Genomic DNA, 20,598 nt, shown 5'->3' with positions numbered 1-20,598 from the left:
GGGAATACTGGGAAAACATGCACAAATGCACTGGTGACTAAGTTAACTAATCTAGGCTAGAGCTTTGGCTTCTCTCTCTGTGAGGTAAAAATCTCTTTTTGACTTATGTGAGTGAATGCACCCTTTTCTTCAACCTTTTTGAATTTCTTATGCTGATGACATATTTGGCCTCTTTAGATCGTATGATAATTGTGATCCCTTTTGAAAATCTCTGTTTTCCCTTTGTTTTTATTCTAATGTATTTTCAGGAGAAAAGGATGCTTTGCTTTGAAACTGGACTTTCTTTTAAAGCTTTGGTTTTCCAGCACATTGCTGTCCTGCTTCTTACACACAACTCTGAAGGTAACATATGATAACATGATATTAGAAATTAACGATTGTAAGAAATACCCCACAAATATGTAGCACCAGTTTATGTGTAATTTCCTCACGTATTTTAACTACATCATGTGGACTACACAGAAGCAGTTACTCTGGTGTTATAATAGGACATAAGTAAATTAACAATCTTAGATTAAAAAACATAACTCATGCAATAAGAATCTAATTGATAACGTTTTTGTCTAAATTTTTGCATGCACTGTTTTTATTGTGACAAGAAGGTTTTTCACTTGTGCCATTTTGTATCATTGGTAAGAACTTGAAATGTCTCTTTTTCCTCTCAGGTAATTCTCAGGTTGTTGGTCAACCCTCCCAAATAGTAGCATTAGTCGGCAATGATGCCATCTTGCCATGTCAACTGGAACCTGCAGCAGATGCTGTTAATGTGATTCTGGAGTGGGGGAGACTGGACCTGAAACCCAGATTTGTCCATCTGTGGCATGAAGGTCAAAATCGTCTGGTTAGCCAAAACCCATCTTACAGAGGACGAACATCGCTGTCCATTGATAAACTGAAGCATGGAGACCTGTCATTGACACTCTTTAAAGTGAAACTCTCTGATAGCGGAACATACAGATGCCTCATTCCAAAGATGAACAAAGAATCAGCTGTTGAACTTATTGTTGGTGAGTAATTACAAAATACTTTTTCTGCTGCAAAGAAAAAACCCAACAATTATTTTTACAGTATGTTCCATGCAAGTTATATATAATTAAGACTTGTCTACTGACAACAGAACTTGCTTGCTGTAAAATATAACCAAGGTTAGGTGCTTAAATATAGCTTAAAAACAGCATTTTGTGCTTCTTATACCAGAGTAAATGCACCATATAAACACAGAAATTAATTAATATTAATTAATTTTCAATAAAAATATATAAGTATATATAAGTATATATAAGTTTTTTTGGTCTATTTCATTGACATATTGCTGGTAAACCACACCTTTAAACTGTTGAGACTGTTGAGGTTCAGTATTCTGTTGTATATATGTTTCTCTCTGTTGCCAGGTTCTGTCTCCTCACCTGTTATAGCAGGCATTAATATAAGCAGCGACAGAGAGGCTCTACAGTGTGAGTCTAAAGGCTGGTATCCAGAGCCTGAGATGTTGTGGCTGGACGGTGAGGGAAACCTCCTCTCAGCTGGACCTACAGAGACAGTCAGAGGTCCTGATGGCCTCTATACTGTCAGCAGCAGACTGACTGTGGAGGAGAGACACAGCAGCAGCTTCACCTGTAGAGTCCAACAGAAGAACATCAACCAGACCAGAGAGACACACCTTCAGACACAGATTTCAGGTGAGTTTTTTTTAACTTTGCAATATCCTTTTTTTTGTTTCCTTAAATTGTTTCAGATATTTTTATATTATGTTCTATGATTATTCATTTCAGCTGAATGCTACACGAACTCGTCAAATTCTGCTGCTCGGATCATCATTGTCGTGTCTGCTATCTGCATTTGTGTTCTTGCAGTCTTTGTGATGTGGAAATGGTCACAGGGCAAAGCTGGTACGTAACAAGTGTGTTTTTAACCTGTTTTCCAACACATTTTTAGAAAAAAAAGTTCAACCAAGAGTCTATATACACCTATATACAGTATAATGTGCATGTACATTGCAATATATAAGGTGTATTTTCACCGTTATTTGAAGTAGATTGGACTCTGTCCAATTTAGATCAGGACTCATTAAACTTCTCTCCATAAACTGTGCCTGTATGTCCACTCTATAAAATATTGTTAATCCTTATTTACTTATTTCTGCTGCTGGAATGTAGCTTGGCTGTATTCAGTGCTCCATGTGTAACAGACACTGAACAGTGTGTATTAATAATTGTCTGATTGAATGTTGGTGGCATTGGTAGTTGTGTTTTTTAACTTTTTAAATTGACCTTTTGTTTGTGTGTGTGTTATTTACCCTAGAAGTAGCAGCACTGCAGCCTGTTCCTGTTTATGAAACAGGTAATTATGAAAAATTCTACACACTTTGACACGATTCACTTTTGACAAGATTCACTGGGGCTTGTTATCCAGGGAAAAAAAGGGCATTATCTTCACGGCCCTTTTGTCATAAAAGTGAAAAATGAAATATGGTAACAACATTAATTTAGAAAAGTGTAAAACAAAAACTGATCTTTTCAACAGTTACAGTAGTGTAGTCTTCAAATATAAGATCGCCTACGTTTTTTCAAGCATCATTTCCAGAAAAATATTCTCATAGAAAAATCCTTAAATCTCCTGTGAGGAGTTTTTTGAAACGGACGGAAATGTATTCTGATTACTCTATATGACCAACAAAAGCAAACCAGACAATACCAGACAAGACTGATTATTTCTATATAGTTATCTTTAATGCCTTAAATGGCTGGCGAGGGGTAGGTGTCAGACGAAGTGATTAATTGCACGCTGCCTTTGTTTACATTTTCCAAGGCAAAAATTTAAAGAGAGTGATACATATGACTGTTAAAGAAAGCAGGATGAGATTTTTTTGTTAAAAATGTTTTTTAAAAGTCTCAGGTAAATTTGGGAAAATTGGAAATTATGTTAATTTTATTGTTTAGTTCTATTTATTAGTTATATTGTTACTTATCCCTTGTTTGAAAAATATAAGCCTTGATTTGTGTATTTCCAAATTTTCACTGACATTTTTACTTTCACTTACTAAATAGTTTGTACCATGACAAGGGACACCAAGGATGAAAACGAAAAAACAGGACAGAAAGATCTGCTCATGACAGAAAGCAAGAAGAATGACTTGGACCAGGTAGTTCCCACAATAGTGGAACAAAAGCAGGAACTGGAAAAGTGGATAAAACAACTCAAACGTCTCAAAGAGGAGATGGAGACAAAGGCAAAGGAAACTGAGGAGAAGCTTGGGTCAGCTGCTAAGTTAGCAGAACAGGACAAAACAAAGGAAAACTTTGAACTGAAAGAAATTGTATTATGGGCCAAAAAACAACTGGTGGAGAGAAAGCAAAAAGATAATGAATTGATATTGAATGCACAGAAATTACTCAACAAAACAGATGAATTGCACGAGAGCATAACTGCTAAATTGACACAGACAGGTGGAACTGAAGATCTGAAACAGAAAGATCAGAGTGCAGCAGGAATGTAATGAAAAAAGCTTTGATGTCTCACAAACAGCAGATTACTGATTTCTAATGAACTCCCTCTGATATGATTTAATAAAGGTACTGTTTTCTGCTGCAAGACATTTAAATCATTAGTGCAGGTCAATACACAGCGCTGAGGAGCTGTCTGACATCAAGGTGAAGCGGTGAGAATGATAAAAAGTGTAGCATAAAGTTAAGCTCAAATGTTTTTTAAAAGTAGGACTTTTTTGAAGTGGCTATGTACGTGTTTCTCATGATCCTGTCTGCAGTGTAGTACACTCATACAGCAGATGGGGTCCGCTTCATGGAACCCGAACTATCCCTTCAAACATGGTTCACGAAAACTAATATTTTACTAATATTCCCGTTCAAGTTTAGCCCAACAGTGGTCGACTTAACTTAGCAAACTGTTGGCTAGTTGGTTTCTTTACATCCCACAGAGCTGACAATAAACAGACAAAGAGGCCTGATTGAGACGTATCCTAAAATGCTGCATCCATGTCCAAAGAATGCTCCTTAAATCATGCCATGCATTTATACAGCCTAAATTGGGATATCCTGTCAGAATATCCTTTTTACATGCTCTGCTAGCTAACTGTACTATTGTTTTAAACTTGTTTATTGGTTTTACAACTGTAGTAGCCTGCTAACTAGCCTCCTGTTTTTTACAAATGTTTTGATACTGCATATTACTGTTATGTTTATGTTATGTGCTGATTATGATAAATAATAAGTCATATTCTTGATAATAATGGAAGTTAGTGTCAAATAAGATATATCCGCTGCCTGCTGCTACCAGTCAGTGCTATAAAAAAAAAAGTCAGTGATTTGTGATACTTTGAAAGTATGACGAATCACCTGTAAATGGTTTTAACAACTGTTGAAGTATTATGTTAAACAGCTAATACATTTTCTCTCTGTATCCCTCTGGACTTTCCTTTATAAAATTACAATGTTGAATTTCCCTTTGTTGTGAAATTGATCGACACATTGAAATTGTTTTTAAATATTTTTTAGTTTATGTATTTGATGGACTGATTTAACACGATGTGCAAATGTGTTTGAGTTCTGTGGTTTTCGTTATAAACTTTGTTGCTGTTAAATAAAAGCAGTTGCAATCTGAAGTACCTTTTAAAGTGCTTTCATTACTCTCATTAATGCTTTCTTGCATCCTCTGCAAACATGGAGAATCTTTTAACCCTTTAAATGCACCTCGAGGAGACAAGGAGCGAGGACAGAGGAGGCCTGTAGAGGAGTTGAGAGCAAGGAAACATGGGTCATGATGAAATCTATAAAAGCCACACCTCCACACTCATCATTGTAACTCATGCAGTTTATTCTCACAGCACTTCCTCTGTAGTGTATATAAATCTACTGATATATACAGCAGAGGACAGAAATGCAATTAATATAGCAATATAGGATCATTTAATAACAAGGTGTTGAGGGAAGACAAAAGCAGTAGTTCATTTTGGATGATTTGTTCACATCAAGACAGTCAATGAACTTTGTGAACTGCTGTGCACTGTAGTCAGTAACTTAGCCACACTATTTTTGGCAGCGTACATCTTAATTGTAGTAGTATTATGTTTTTGTTTTTTTTAGTTATATCAAGTTATAAAAAAAAAAGCAGCTGGATGTCTTCCTGACAGCAGAGTTCAGAGCAGGAGCAACTGCACCATCCACTTTTTAACTATTTTTACCCATGTATTAAATGTCATATTCATCCACCCTATCTATATAACGGTTTGCTACTGTTGATTTTTTGTAAATATAACACCCTTATGAGGAGCTGGTTGAATTGAAAAGACTCCATGCACTCCCACAAGTTTCCAGCGGGGCACTGCGGATGCAAGTTTGCACAGATGCATTGACTGAATTGGGCCTGCAAAGTAAACCCTTACACACTCCATGCCTGAGCAGTGCATGCGTTTCTTCTGCTTTAATTAGATATTTCATTCAGGAATCTGAAATGGATAGCAACATTTCTAGTGTAATTTTTGTTTCATGTCTGTGACATATTGTACAGATAGAAATGTTGGAAATTGCTGCTTACATGGGCTGTGTGGCAGCTGTAACCTGTTAACATGGACACCAAAATTAAATGAAAGAGGTTCCACTTACACACGCAGCTCAGGCATTCATTCACTCATTGTGGCTCAGGTGTAAAATGTTTAAAAAGTGAAGAGACACCTTAGCATGATAGGAGCACCTACTAACAACTACAATTCCTTAAGCTCCCCTACAGCAAAATAGTTGTTTTTGAACCAGTACAAATTTATCTGGTTGCTATGCAGAAGCTCGAAAACCAATAGTTGTCATGGAAACGCGCATAGCCCCGCCCCTTCAGTTCCCGCTTCTGCCATGGTAAACCACTTTGTTTCGGAGAGAGTGTAGCCATGAAGTTTCAGAAAACCGGCCACAAAAGTTCATTTTTCTTGGATTTAGTGCGGTTAACTAATCACTGCACAGCCCAAAAGAGGTACAAAATGCAGTCAAGTGGATGGATTTTACTTTTTGAGACTTGAGCCTGCTGTCCTGAGTCTTACACTGAGGATATACAACACTGGAGTATTTTTCAATTTTACCTCGTACAGAGCTGCATTACAACCATTTGGGACTCTTCTTTAAGCAATGAATGGTGAGTAACAAGCATTTTAATAAGTTAGTTACTAATTAAATTGATGATTTCTTAAGCTAACTGTTAGCTGAATATGGTACTGCTAGCTAGCTTAATTTTAGCCCAAGAGCAGCTGTCTGTTGGAGGGAAAGTAAACTTGTATCAGCAATCATATGTTAAAGAAAGAAAGATGTGTTGGCAGTTGTGTGGACAAACAGGGACGTTTTTACGTTGCTGTTTTAGCTGTGCTTTTGCTTCAATCTGCGAGCACATGGTAAGCTAGCGGAGTGAGTGAGTGGGCGAGCAAGAGTGAGGGAGCGGCGCTGCATCTGCTGTGACGTCAGACAGAGGCGCGCGGATAGGGGCACTGTTAGCAGTGTTGTTCGGCCATTTTTGGCTGGCAGTGAACTAGCGGAGTGAGTGAGTGGGCGAGCGAGAGTGAGGGAGCGGCGCTGTGTCTGCAGTAGAGGGACAGAGGGGGTGATCTGCACAGGGCTGTGTGAGCAGTATGAAGTCTGCTTCTAACGTTTGTAAGAAGCTCCAGATATAAAGTTAAATGCAAACCTACAAAAAGAAAGACAGACAGCAGCATATGATGGAAAACGAGAGAGAGTCTGACCCGTGTACCTCTAGAAAGAAGACGTACACAGGGCAGACAGCACACTGCATGAAATGTATCTGAAAATGTTTGTTGTGAGTGAGTGCACTTAACTTTTTCATAGCTCTTCAATGAATGTTAAATTATAGCTAGCAGCTGAATATTAAATGTGAAAAGAAATTCAAATGTTCAGTGATTAAGGCATCAACTTTGAATCTATTTAAGGGGCAAGAAAAAAATAACAGGTAAGTGCCTGTTCAGCTAGCTGGCATCCCAAGCGAGCTAGCTCAACCTGGTCACTTTTTACCACTTTGTCTGCTATGTATTAATCTGCAGGCTGTTCAGCTGGCTCAGTATGTCATAGAGAAGCTGATGATATAGCAATAGCAATTTTATTTATAAAGCACATTTCATTACAGGTAAGCTCAATGTGCTTTACATTGGGGGTAAAACGTGGGAATACAAAAAATACAATCATGAACAACGATATGACCTTGACCTCCATTTTACATATTAGCAAACCTACCTGAGTAAGACTTTTTCAAAGATCATCTGCATGATTTAGCTACATTAAAGTGGGAACATTCCGTGGAGAACAATCACTTTAATGGTAACAATTTGACAATAAATCTTTATTGAATATGGATAGGCCTAATTATGTTGCAGAATAAAGGCTCCTTAAAGGGAACAGAACAAAAATACAGGTAGACCAAGTACAACCTTATTTGTATCTTCAAGGAAAGTAATATTTTAAATAAAATGCAAATTTAACTGAATTAATAGATCAATGAATTCAACAGGGTTTTGATTTTATTTTGTCTCTCCAGTTAAATGTTTTCTTTTGAAACACTAAAAGATATTAGCTTCCTCTGTGATTTAGGCTATTTTGAGCTTATTTTAGCCTCCCTAATGAGGGTTTATTTATGATTAACATTTTTTATATGAGAAGCTTTTGGAAAAAACAATAAAGCAACATGTTCCAAATGGTAAAGCAATTTCTTCAATTCCAACTGAAGTAAAAATTGACCCTATTACAAATAGATTAAACACTTCCTAAATTGTACAAAATTACATTACAGGTTGCTACAACCTAATTTCTACCTGATTATTTAATTTTTCAAAGGTGAAATAAAAAATTACCTGAGGGTCGAAGACGGAACACATTAACAGTCCAAGTAGGATTTGAACCCACAACCTTCAGACTACAGAGCATTTTCTCCACTCGGTGAGCTGTCTGGACTATGAAATGACTGTGTGTCATGCAGACAAGAATTACGGGTTTTCAGTGTGAGCATGATCCACTGTGAACAGGTTTACTTTATTATGTTCCTGTGTGAATAAGTTGCAGTATGAAATATGTAAACTTTGTTTCCCTGCAGGTTGATGGATGTTAAGTCTCTTCAGTTCAGTCTGTTTCTCTTTGTTGTTTTTTGTGCTGCTCAGCACTAAGATAGTCCAGCGATGAAGGATACTGACTGGCAACGTGGAGACATGGGATCGGATCCTGACTCAGGAGACAAAGGTATGTCACACAGGTGTTTGTGATGAATCTATGGCTGGTTTCCCGCCTCAGCTTAAAGTAACAAAGGTAAAAGTTTCAAACTTTGTGTGTTCACTGCAATTTTAACTTGCGAATTTCCTACTATCCGACATTGACCGAGGAGAGGTAAGTCCAGATAACCCCAGGTGGATTAAGCTAGGTGCCTTAGCGAGCTGGCTTGATGGGCATTTTTGCTCCTTATGTAATCACTTCGCATTACGTGTAGCGTGAGTCAGCAGGTCAAAAGGTAACTGGTCGTGTAACCTTCACTTGAAAGAAGGTACGTCACACAGTTGTGTGTAATGAATGTATGGGCGGTTTCAGTGTCAGCTCAAAGCAACAAACTTCAAAAATGTCAAACGTTACACGTTCATGGTAATTTCAGCTTGCGAATTTCAGAATTTCCAACATTGACCAATAAGAAAAGAACATTCAAGGTAAGTTCAGATAAGCCCAAGTGGGTTGAGATAGCTGGCTTAGCAAGCCAGCTAGATTATTGGGCATTTTGGCTCCATATGTTACCACTTCACATTACCTGTAGTGTGAGTCAGCAGTTCAAACGTTGCACGTTCACAGTAATTTCAACTTGCGAATTTCAGAATTTCCAACATTGAACAAGGAGAAGAGAATGTGAGAAGTAAGTTCAGATGAGCCCAGGTGGGTTGAGCCAGCTGGCTTAGCAAGCCAGCTAGCTTGATGGGCATTTTGGCTCATTATGTTATCACTTCACATTAACGGTAGTGTTAGTCAGCAGGTCAAAAGGGAGTGGGTTGTGTGACCTTCACTAGCATAGTACATATTTTACCTCAAAATGACTTGGTTATGTATGATCTGTATGATTTCTGTTGACAATGATTAATTGAAGTGGATCACAGACCCTTAAAATCTACAACCATAAAAGTTACATCTCGAGCGAAAATGGATAAAAATGATAGTCATGCATAAAATTCCTTGAAACGCACACAGTAACATTATGCATAAGAACAAGTTTATGTGTAAGAAAATATCCTGTCATTTTTTTATGTTGCAGATGTATGGTTCAATATTTGACGCCAAGTAACAGTCTAGTAAAACATGTTGGCTCCCTCTGAGATTCATTTTGAGCTCATTTTATTGTCTCTAATGGATGATTATTCATGATTAATGTTTTTTATATAAAAGGCTTTAAGAAAAAACAAATTAAAATGCACCAAATGGTAAAGCCATTTCTCTATTAACACCTGAACTGAAAATGGACCCTTTTACCAACAGGTTAAAAACTTCTTAAATTGTACAAAATAACATTACAGGTACAACAATTCCTACCTGGTCATTGAAACTTTTTTCTTCAAAGGTGAAATGAAAAAAACCTGAGGGTTGAAGACAGAATACATAACTGAAAGGGATTTGAACCCACAACCTTCAGACTACCAAACATTTTCTCCACTTGGTGAGCTGTCTGGCCTATGAAATGACAGTGTGCCATGCAGTCAAGAATTACAGGTTTTCAGTGTGAGCATGATCCACTGTGAACAGGTTTACTTTATTATGTTCCTGTGTGAATAAGTTGCGGTATGAAATATGTAAACTTTGTTTCCCTGCAGGTTGATGGATGTTAAGTCCCTTCAGTTCAGTCTGTTTCTCTTTGTGCTGCTCAGCACTAAGATAGTCCAGTGATTAAGGATACTGGCTGACAACATGGAGACATGGGATCGAATCCTGACTCAGGAGACAAAGGTATGTCACACAGGTGTGTGTGATGAATATATGGCTGGTTTCACTCGTCAACTTAAAGTAACAAAGGTAAAAGTTTCAAACTTTGTGTGTTCACTGCCATATCCAACATTGACAGAGGAGGAAAGAAAATAAGAGGTAAGTCCAGATATCCTCCGTAGCGAGCTGGCTTGATGGGCATTTTTGCTCCTTATGTTATCACTTCGCATTAAGTGTAGTGTGAGTCAGCAGGTCAAAAGGTAACTGGTCGTGTAACCTTCACTTGAAAGAAGGTACATCACACAGTTGTGTGTAATGAATGTATGGGTGGTTTCATTGTCAGCTCAAAGCAACAAACTTCAAAAATGTCAAACGTTGCACGTTCATGGTAATTTCAGTATTTTCAACATTGACCAATAAGAAAAAAACATTTAAGGCAAGTTCAGATAAGCCCAGGTGGGTTGAGATAGTTGGCTTAGCAAGCCATGTGAATTATGTGTATGTATTAAATGTGTTTTAGAAATACTGTATCGGTTTTCATAATCTGATTAGTGATAGATATTTTGCAAACTTCTAAAATCACTTATTGGCTACTAAAAATATAAAACCCTGAGTGATTTCACAAAAGTAAAAATCAAAGTTTACAATGTAGCAAAAGGATAATCCTGGTGACAGGTTGCAGGTGTCCGGACTTATTCATCTGATTTGACTCTCCCTTATTGCAGTTTTTATAGTGTAAGCAGTCAGTGATATAAAAGGAGGAATAGAAATAGAGTGGCTTAATTGTTCTGTGATCTGTTGGTAATGCATCAGGGTTCCAGTAGGGGGGATTTTGCTCTGATTCCTCACTCAGTACAGACGAGTGGAGGCAAGAGCTGCATGCGCATTTCCTCCTTATCTTACTACAATTTACCCCTTTAAGTTAATTACCATGCAAGTTTTGTACCTGTGGTCTTGAATTTGAGCGTTAGTGCTTTGAAATATGTACATTTGTTTATTACAGTTTGTACGGTAATATCACACAATCACCAAAATACCAAAAAATGTAAACTGTATCTAAATATGTAAACATGGAAAGATCATTGCAGGCAGGTAAAGTAAATAAAAAGTGACTCAATGCTTCGTCAAGATCAAGCAAATATTAGAAGTTAAACCATCAAGAAAAGCAGTTTGTAGAGCAAATTTTATAGTTGGTGCCAATATACAGTTGCAGAAGAGGACACAAAAAGGGATGCAACTAAAACTAAAGTAATAAGAAATTAAAACCCAAACATTAGAATGCTGAAGTTTTTATGATAACTTTGTTTTGAGGAAGGTTATAGACTACTTGTTGCTCTACACAGATTGAAATGAATGTATTTGTACTTTGCATTTACTAATCCACCACCTTTTACCTCAGTGTGAAGCGTGAAAAACACTGCAATATTTCTGACTTGTTTTGTGTCCAAATTCATGTGCCCATGTGCTCACAGTTGACATGATGTGACAGTGGAACAATTTAAACCATAGTCTTGAAAAGGCCTGTGTGGTTAATCGTCCTCGTCTTTATTTGGGGTCTTTGGGCAGGCCACATGGTCAGTGGATATTTCAGTTGTGACAGTTAAACCACATTTTTCCATCTGCTCTTTCTGTTGTAAGACTGTAAGACACTGTTTCTAAGAACATAGTTGCTGCAACTTTTAAATAAACACGCTGTGGTCAACAACCAACATGCTGTTCAAGTATAGACCAGAAACAGACGCAATGAGTTTCTAGACAGGTTTACAATAGGTTTCCATTAACATATGAAACCATTGACCTCATACACATCGTCTCTTGCTGATGCTCCCTCAGTCTTGCAATGAAGACTTGAATCTGTATTCAGTTCAACCCACATAGAGTGCTGTACTGTATGTTAACACCCTTACAGTCCAGTTCTGTCTCCTTTGCCCACCTCCTACACTCTGTTCCTTTAGGTGTACATCACAACTTGAGTAAGTTATCACAGACTATACACAGGTTTACACTGTACATCTTAAAAAACTATTTCTTTAGTGCTCATATGTTTGTTTTGTGTGTTTGGGAACATACTGATGCATGTGTTGTAAAGAATGCAGAGTTTATTTGAAACTAGTCTTGTATTCTTATCAATACCATGCCTAACCATTTATATACATGATGTAAAAAGGAATCGTGTACATTTGCAGCATTATTACACTAATTTGCTTGTAAGCTCGGTGAAAAATACTAAAAGTGGTAGCATGTACAACAGGAGCAATTCAAGGAGATGTCTTAGCCCTTGCACATGGATGTATAAAACATGTATTTAAAAAAAATTCAATTCACATGAGTGTGAATCTATCACTTCCCCTTTCCATCAGCCAGTGTCTCTGCTCTCAGTGATCTGTAAGTCACAGGAAAAACAGATGTTATGTAGATGTTCATGTTCATCTTTATTTGAATTTGGTTACATCTGTGTAAGGGTAAGTCTAATATCAATCCAGGAAGATGCACAGACAATATAAATGAAACTCGCCTCAGTCTTACCTACTGTAAAGTTCACTGAAGAATAGACAGCACTTTCCTCTGGTAGGCTTGGTTTGAAATTTGCTTGAGGCACTGTTGTTTCTGTTATGTGAAACAAAAAAAATTATCTTAGCCGGTTGTAAGACTGATTTATTTATCTCGAATTAAACATTTGGAACCCTTAATAAAACTTAAAGCCCATATACACCCATATTACCTATTGAAATTTTTTGTGGCCCTCTACAGCTGTCAGTCTTACTTAGATTAATACATAAATAACATACTGCCATCTGTAACTTTTTTGGGGCAGGGTGAGTTTGTTTTTTTCATGATACTGTCTTGTCAAAACTTTCCATGTTCCTCTGTCAAACGTGTTGTAGATTACTAAAATAGCCAACAGATGGGCCTTTGTTCTGTATGCGATTGTCTTGTGGGGTTTGTAACTGGAAAGCTCAAATTAAAACTAACATTTAGTTATGCTTAAGAACTCGATACAATTAATAGTCTTCAGCAGGCAGACTGTTAAGAAATAATCATCAAAAAATATCCAAGCGGGCATTATCATTTTTTCAGCATAAGATGATATTTATTAATACCATCTTTGGCCATGGGACACTTGCAGGTTTGGGAAATGTAAAACTTAGTCAAATATTATTTGTAAATGTTCTCATCTTCCTGTCTGTTGAATCTTTCTGTTAAAACATTTTAACCAAATCAAAGGTATTTATTGTATTGTATTCTACAGGCCTACAGCTGAGGCTGATGGAAAGGTTATCAGTTTTGCAGATACTTGGTCAAAAACCTTAGTATTGTACACAGAAATTAGATGCTATACATATATATATATATGTCAAATTTCATTGCAACCTTGAATGTCTGTAGTGATATGTGTCCCAGTCCACATTGTGTTCCAATCCAGCTGGTAAATGTTAACATATTTTATAGGATAACAGAAAACTTTGACTTCCTGTTATTGACAAATAAGTAATTAAAATGTGTCCCCTTGAAAAGTAAACAAAATTTAAGTAAGTAGTCGTTTTTACCCAACTAGTTGTTTGACCTTTTGAGTTGGACTAATGTATTGGACGAACTGACAGATATTGCCATCCATAAAGCAACTTTGCAAGCACAGCTTGAAGGAATCCTTTTCTCCTTCACATATATTGATTAACAGCAGGTAAAACTGAACTTTCTGTCAGATGGGACAAACTTCTCATTGTGTTGAGTTTGGCTTAAGATGTAGCAGTATGAATTTACTATGGATGTCTTTTAGAAAGAGTCTTAATACCTGAAAATTTGATTAGAAAATTGTACCTTGCGCCTTCCTTGGTTTTATGACAACAGCATATGTCACGTCTTCTGAATAAACCAAATCACCACCTATGACAAAAAAACAAACAAATACGAAACAGGCATTTGTTGTTAATAAAGTAGTACATTTTCCCTGTCTAGTTGTTTTTCATATGCTTATAAACCATTTTATAAAATTTATATTTCCACTACAGTTAAATGAAATTAAAATGATACTATGTACCTTGTACTATGTTATGAATCAACTAAACTATCACATCATTATAATTTAACATTTAAAAAAATCGCTATCATGCCGCATTCAAAGAAGTTACTCAATGCACAAATTCTTATAACAGGTAATAGCATATATGTGGCCAAAGTGGTTGGAAAGGTGGATTCACTGGTACAATATGTACCAGTGGCTACAGTGGGTGATCTAAGATCCAGATCTTCCCTCTCATGCTGAACACTATATTCATATAACATTAAGATCTACTTACCTCCTTCAGTTTTGTCTTCTTTACCTCGTTGTTTCCTACAGTGTAGTACCCCCAACACCAACAGCAGCAAGGCCACCGGTGAAAAAGTGACAACAATCCACAGTGGGGTGAGGAGGTTAGGGGAGTGAATGTAGGGAGGATACATCTCTTCATCAGGCTCTAAAAAGGCTGTTTCAGAAAAAAGTAAAGAGTACATTTTGTACACTTAATAAAGCAGTGCTCCTGTTTTGGAAACAGCATGTTTTGGATATAAAGTCCTTTTAAGTACACATTTTGCCACTATCCTTCCACCATACATGCATCCAAAAGCGCAAGCACAAACTGTAGCAAACACACTGAGGTGCAAATTCACAAAAGTAATGCACAGTTTTTGCAGCCCCTTAACCTGCTTAAATGAGACCAAAAAACCTGTCTAATTCTCGAAACACAAACAAATTGCTAAATACATGCCAAACTGCACTGCAAAGCAAACTGCATCTTGGTTGTCTGATGCTATTTGCACGTATTTACATCAGTCAAAATGCATACATTGGGAGCAAAGTGGCCCCTGTCTATTCAAATGACCTCATCACAAAAAGGAAATCAAAAGAATAAACACCAGGGCATAATTACAGTCTTCAGGAAAATGGTGGGAACCATGGTGCAGTATTTTTTAGGGGTGTAACCCTCAGACTTTGCAGGGATCATGTTTACAATTTGATCTTTGTGTGACCTAAACGAATAAATTGCATGTAAATAGGCTTACAGTCTTAAAATAATAGTTTGACATTTTTATAATCAGGAGATAAATTGGTCCATAGGCACATAGGGGCCTTTTTCCAGATGTATGGAGACTGTCTAGAGCCATCAAGCATGGGGGATGGGGATGAGATTATTTTATCTGGATGATCAGAAAAGACTGCTATGTCTCACCTCTGACAGCCAACCGGCTCTCTGGTGATTGTCCAGCCCCAGAGATGTTACACTTGTAAAGGCCCTCATCTGATGTGCTAACGTTGCGGATGGTCATGTTTCCTTTATAGCCAGTTTTGATGTGGACGCCATCTTTATAAAAATCAGCGATGAGGTCAGCAGAACTTTTCTTCTTTTTACAATGCAGAGTCACATCATCTCCCTCCTTCACAGGCAGAACAGGACTCTCCAAGATTACAGAACCAGCTGTACAAGGTAAAACAAATATTGTTAGACCTGTATGTTAGTGTTGTCATGAATGACTTTGATGTCCTACGAAACCCTTTATAGGTATTTTTCAAAACAGATAAAACTTTAAAAGAATTAAGAACACCAAAAAAAATTAAGAACATCAAAGAATGTTTTATGCTTGTTGTGGCTGTTGGGATTGGCAAAGCTAAGGTTCTGAATAAAAACACACAGTTGATACATAGCAGGTAACAGACTTTACCATTTTAGCTGTCATAATAACCTTCATTCTATCTACTCAGGTACCTCTAAACCTCTAATGTGGACTTTTTGTTCTATTCTGAAAAACACCGAAAAGTGCCTCGTTTTAAAACATTGAACTCAGAAATGTCCATAATATGAGAGTAGCTTCACACTTGAGGTCATCTTTTGTCAATAGAGGGATACATTCTGGTATGTGTTCTTCATGCCAGAAAAAGACTTTAATTTGTGGGGAACTCCTGGAATTTCAAATCATCCTTTCAAGCAAACGCAGTTCGGGGCCACTTGTGGAAAATGGAAAGCAAAAGTGATTGACCTTTACTCTAATGTGATTTTTTAACTTAATTCCCCACATGACTAAACTTTTTATCCTTAAATAGGTTCTAAAGATGTATATTCAATCAATAACCTTTTTATCACAACACATTTTGTAGTATTTTTTTTAAATCTGTCAGCGTCTAGCACCGATTTATCGTAAGGCCAAATAGGGTGACCTTCTAGAACGCCAAACTACCGGCCCCCACCAAGAGATACTTTCAAGTAGGCCTAACTACTTTTCAGGAAAAACTATGATCACAAGCAGACATGGGCCCTGTTCACATTTGGTTTTATGCATCTCTCCTGGGTGATCCAATCACGAGTGAACAGCTCTAAGCCTGCAGTTCACACCTAGCATTAACAAACCCCTCGAATGCGTCTTCAGTGACCAATTGTGATCGGAACTCACTTTCCCGCTCTGTATGCAAATAAACCCGGAGGCTTCGTCTCCTTCATTAGACTTATATAATAATACAAAACATCATATGAAAGAAAGTGTGATGCAGACTCGCAGCACAGAGAGGGTAGGGCTGCTGCTCACAATCACAGAGGGAGAGAGCGGATGATCGCAGACTAGAGTCACGATGTGCTATCAAACTTTGTTTGATCATGAAGCCTGATGTTCCTCTACAGCTCTGAGGCTCTGTTTATAGTGACAGACAGAAAGAAAGATCGGCACGTAACACACAGATCTACGTTATGAAGCGTTGGCCTCCTCCCAGGAGCAGAGCATGAGAAACACTCAGATCTGTCTCCTTTTCACTGCACCTCATGATTAAAATCTCTAATAAACTTCATGTGGATCAATTGATTTTTAAACTTTAATAAACTGCTCCTGGATGACACCTCTGACCCACCCGTCTCCCCCCCTCGTCAGTTCAGGATCGTCCAGTATTAAAAAATATAATTCTTTCTCTTAATGAATAAATGTAGACACGATCTGTCTATGTTTCCATGCACACTCCGCTCTCATGCATTAATCTACATTTACACGTACTGGAGTGACATGAGAAATAATTAAAAAATATGATTTTCAGAAGACACAGCGGAGAAATGTTAAATCGGCAAGAAAGAGAGGCGAGTGATCTCGTGTATCCATGTGCTTGTTTCCGTGGATACGGGTGGGCGGTGCTTAATGTGGCCCAGGACGCATGTGCGTTCACACACAGACCACCTCCGTATGTGGCCTGAGTGATCGGACCTGAATGCGTCTTCAATCCGTCCTGGGTGTGTTCAGACCTGCAGTTAAGGCTGTCAACTTGTGATCTGGTACCGAAAACCACATGTTGATACCAGGTCTGAAAGGGGTCATGTTGTCAACAGGCTCTAAATGAAGTCATACATCAATAGTGCTCATTATCAATCCTCTTACGGCTACCCACAGTGGTATTGTAGAATTTCTACCAGTTCCTATTTCACCATTTGTTGCCAGACTTGCCCTAGCAATCTCTTGTTGACATAATTAAAAAACTTTCTGAGGCAGATTAAGACTCAATTGAAATTGATCGGAAGCTAAACATACCGGTGACAGTGACGTTAACAGAATTACTTCTTAGTCCATCTCCATTTTCACACCAGTATTCTCCACTATCTGATGAGAAGGCAAACTTGATGGTGGAAGACCCTGCTGATGTCACAAAATTTGAACTGTTGGTTGGAATTATCTTCTTGAGTGTCCTCATCAAGTTCCATCCAGATGAGTCATCAAGTTTACAATTGAAAGCGAGGCAGTCATACTCAAAAAACTGCAGTTTATTTGGAGTGATGCCAGGAAAAGCTGCATCTAAGATACAGAGTGCAAGAGATTGATGTAATCTACTTCGAAAACAGAAATTATTACCAACTAAAAGAAGACATTTCTGAGAGCCACACAAGTCCGTTTTTTAGGATACAGTGAACTGTTTAGTTACATAGTGACAATGCAGGGTATAATTGTGACAACTATGCCCCGCAATACCTTGCATTTTAAACATGCATAATCGCGTGTGAGAAAAAAAAAAGTTAAGTGACTAAGCTTAAACAGTTTTTAGGTAGGATTTAGGTAAGGGTTTGAGTATACAGTCATCACATTTAAAAAATTTGATGAACTTTAAAACTAGACTTATAATGCTGTAGCTTTATGCAGTAAAGCTATGATAACATATCCCTTAATTAAGTCATGGTAATTTTTTTTATAGCAAATACAAAGTAACTTTTTAAATTTTCTCAGGGCTTTACAATGTTTAAAGGATACTACACCCACTATCATTTGGTTATTCATACAGTTAAGTAAAAACATCCCCCCCAAATGATTTAAGCTTACCATTATTTTGAACACTATTACTGTTCTGAAGTTGTGCAACCAGCATGATCCACGCATTAATCACTAAAATGACAAAGGAAGAGAGCTGTGCATTAGACAGAAATATTTAGAATGTAAATTAATTTCTGTGAGAAAAACATGTTGCTATTTGTTTGCATCATTCCAGTACACATTAAATATAACCAGCTTCAGAAAAATGTGTGTTTAAGTTCGGACAGACACAATTTTTTAATAAAAGCTCTCTCACTGACTCAAAAAGTGCAAAGTATACTATCAATGATGTCTTTAAGTTGTGGCATGTTGCTTCTAAAACTCGGTTTCACAATGTATTACTTAGTTTTAAATACAGGAGCAGAGAGCGTCACTACTCACTCAGTTTGATGCAGAGAGCTGTTACCTCCATGTTGTCTCGCTGCTGACTGTCTGAGCATCAGACAGAAATACAGAGTTAATAACTGTAGGTGAGCACTTCCTCTTCCTGTTGAGATATTTTTGAGTGAGTTCTAAAAGCAGATGTGTGAAGTGAAAGCAGAACTTTAATTGTGAGGCCAGAAAGCTCCCCTTAACACCTACTTCTTTTAATCCAAACTATGATCTTTTTAGTGAAAGTCAGAGATATATAGTGTCCAGAGCTGAGTGTTTATGATTATATACTGTATATACTATAATAAGTCAAAGCTCAAGGGGATCTTTACCCCAAATCTGCACATTATTAATATATTAACAGAGGTGTTTAGCATAACTAATTTTGACCTTGAATAGAACTATCCCTGTGAGCCTATTCATATTTAGAATTTTTTTTTTTTTTTTTTAAATCAACACCTGCTCTCAATAACTGTGTAGAAGAAGTGCAATTAGCCTCTAGGTTTCAAAAGTAAGGCCAATGCAGAAGTGGTTTAAACCTTTCTTTTTAATGGCCAGCAGGGAGAGACCCCATATGCTGCAAAAATAAATTCAAACTGCTTGTAAGTATAAGAAAGCGTGACCCTGCTTCTCAGTGTATGAATGTGTGTGTGAAATGGATGATTGGCTTGTAAGCGTTGGGCCCCAAATTTCAACTTTACACAGCATATAAATATGCTTGTCAAAAGAATGAAAACTAGTGGTTACCATGGTAGCAGTCACCATGGTTTTACATGTTTCCTGTCACTGCTCCACAAGAAAACTAACCCATGATACATACAATGAACAAAAATATAAACGCAACACTTTTGTTTTTGCTCCCATTTTTCATGAGCTGAACTCGGATCTAAGACTTTGTCTATGTACACAAAAGGCCTATTTCTCTCAAATATTGTTCACAAATTTGTCTAAATCTGTTAGTGAGCACTTCTCCTTTGCCGAGATCATCCATCCACCTCACAGGTGTGGCATATCAAGATGCTGATTAGACAGCATGATTATTGCACAGGTGTGCCTTAGGCTGGCCACAATAAAAGGCCACTTTTAAATGTGCAGTTTTATCACACATCACAATGCCACAGATGTCGCAAGTTTTGAGGGAGCGTGCAATTGGCAGGGTGGCAAGCTGTTGCCCGTGAATTGAATGTTAATTTCTCTACCATAAGCCATCTCCAAAGGCGTTTCAGAGAATTTGGCAGTACATCCAACCGGCCTCACAACCGCAGACCACGTGTAACCACACCAGCCCAGGACCTCCACATCCAGCATCTTCACCTCTAAGATCTCGGGGAAGCTCATCTGCATGCTCGTTGTCCTCATCGGGGTCCTTACCTGACTGCAGTTCGTTGTCGTAACCGACTTGAGTGGGCAAATGCTCACATTCGATGGCGTCTGGCACTTTGGAGAGGTGTTCTCTTCACTGATGAATCCCGGTTTTCACTGTACAGGGCAGATGGCAGACAGCGTGTATGGCGTTGTGTGGGTGAGCGGTTTGCTGATGTCAACGTTGTGAATTGAGTGGCCCATGGTGGCGGTGGGGTTATGGTATGGGCAGGTGTATGTTATGGACAATGAACACAGGTGCATTTTATTGATGGCATTCTGAATGCACAGAGATACAGTGACGAGATCCTGAGGCCCATTGTTGTGCCATGCATCCACGACCATCACCTCATGTTGCAGCATGATAATGCACGGCCCCATGTTGCAAGGATCTGTATGCAATTCCTGGAAGCTGAAAACATCCCAGTTCTTGCATGGCCAGCATACTCACCGGACATGTCACCCATTGAGCATGCTTGGGATGCTCTGGATTGCCGTATACGACAGCGTGTTCCAGTTCCTGCCGATATCCAGCAACTTGTCACAGCCATTGAAGAGGAGTGGACCAACATCCCACAGGCCACAATCAAGAACCTGATCAACTCTATGC

General features: G+C 38.0%; 2 protein-coding genes across 2 annotated transcripts; one reads left to right on the top strand and one right to left on the bottom strand.

The window, feature by feature from the left end:
- Positions 1–257: 257 nt before the first annotated feature.
- LOC138600486 (V-set domain-containing T-cell activation inhibitor 1-like) lies at positions 258–9,908 on the top strand. The gene is made up of 6 exons (XM_069671905.1): positions 258–342; positions 603–1,007; positions 1,392–1,679; positions 1,773–1,889; positions 3,048–3,255; positions 9,836–9,908. The coding sequence occupies exons 1-6, from the start codon at positions 258–260 to the stop codon at positions 9,906–9,908; spliced, it is 1,176 nt and encodes a 391-aa protein (XP_069528006.1).
- A 2,392-nt stretch (positions 9,909–12,300) lies between these two features.
- Positions 12,301–19,970, bottom strand: LOC138600485 (low affinity immunoglobulin gamma Fc region receptor III-A-like). The gene is made up of 8 exons (XM_069671903.1): positions 19,904–19,970; positions 18,636–18,686; positions 17,484–17,744; positions 15,155–15,400; positions 14,243–14,410; positions 13,764–13,829; positions 12,475–12,551; positions 12,301–12,327 (listed from the first exon to the last, which is right to left on the bottom strand). The coding sequence occupies exons 1-8, from the start codon at positions 19,968–19,970 to the stop codon at positions 12,301–12,303; spliced, it is 963 nt and encodes a 320-aa protein (XP_069528004.1).
- Positions 19,971–20,598: the final 628 nt, after the last annotated feature.

The sequence above is a fragment of the Semicossyphus pulcher genome, unplaced genomic scaffold, assembly GCF_022749685.1.
Source record: "Semicossyphus pulcher isolate SPU_LCO1_2020_fin unplaced genomic scaffold, fSemPul1.0.p SCAF_21, whole genome shotgun sequence".
Taxonomy (NCBI): Eukaryota; Metazoa; Chordata; class Actinopteri; order Labriformes; family Labridae; genus Semicossyphus; species Semicossyphus pulcher.
Note: the sequence above shows the minus strand (reverse complement) of the source record. Positions and strands in the feature narration are given on the sequence as shown.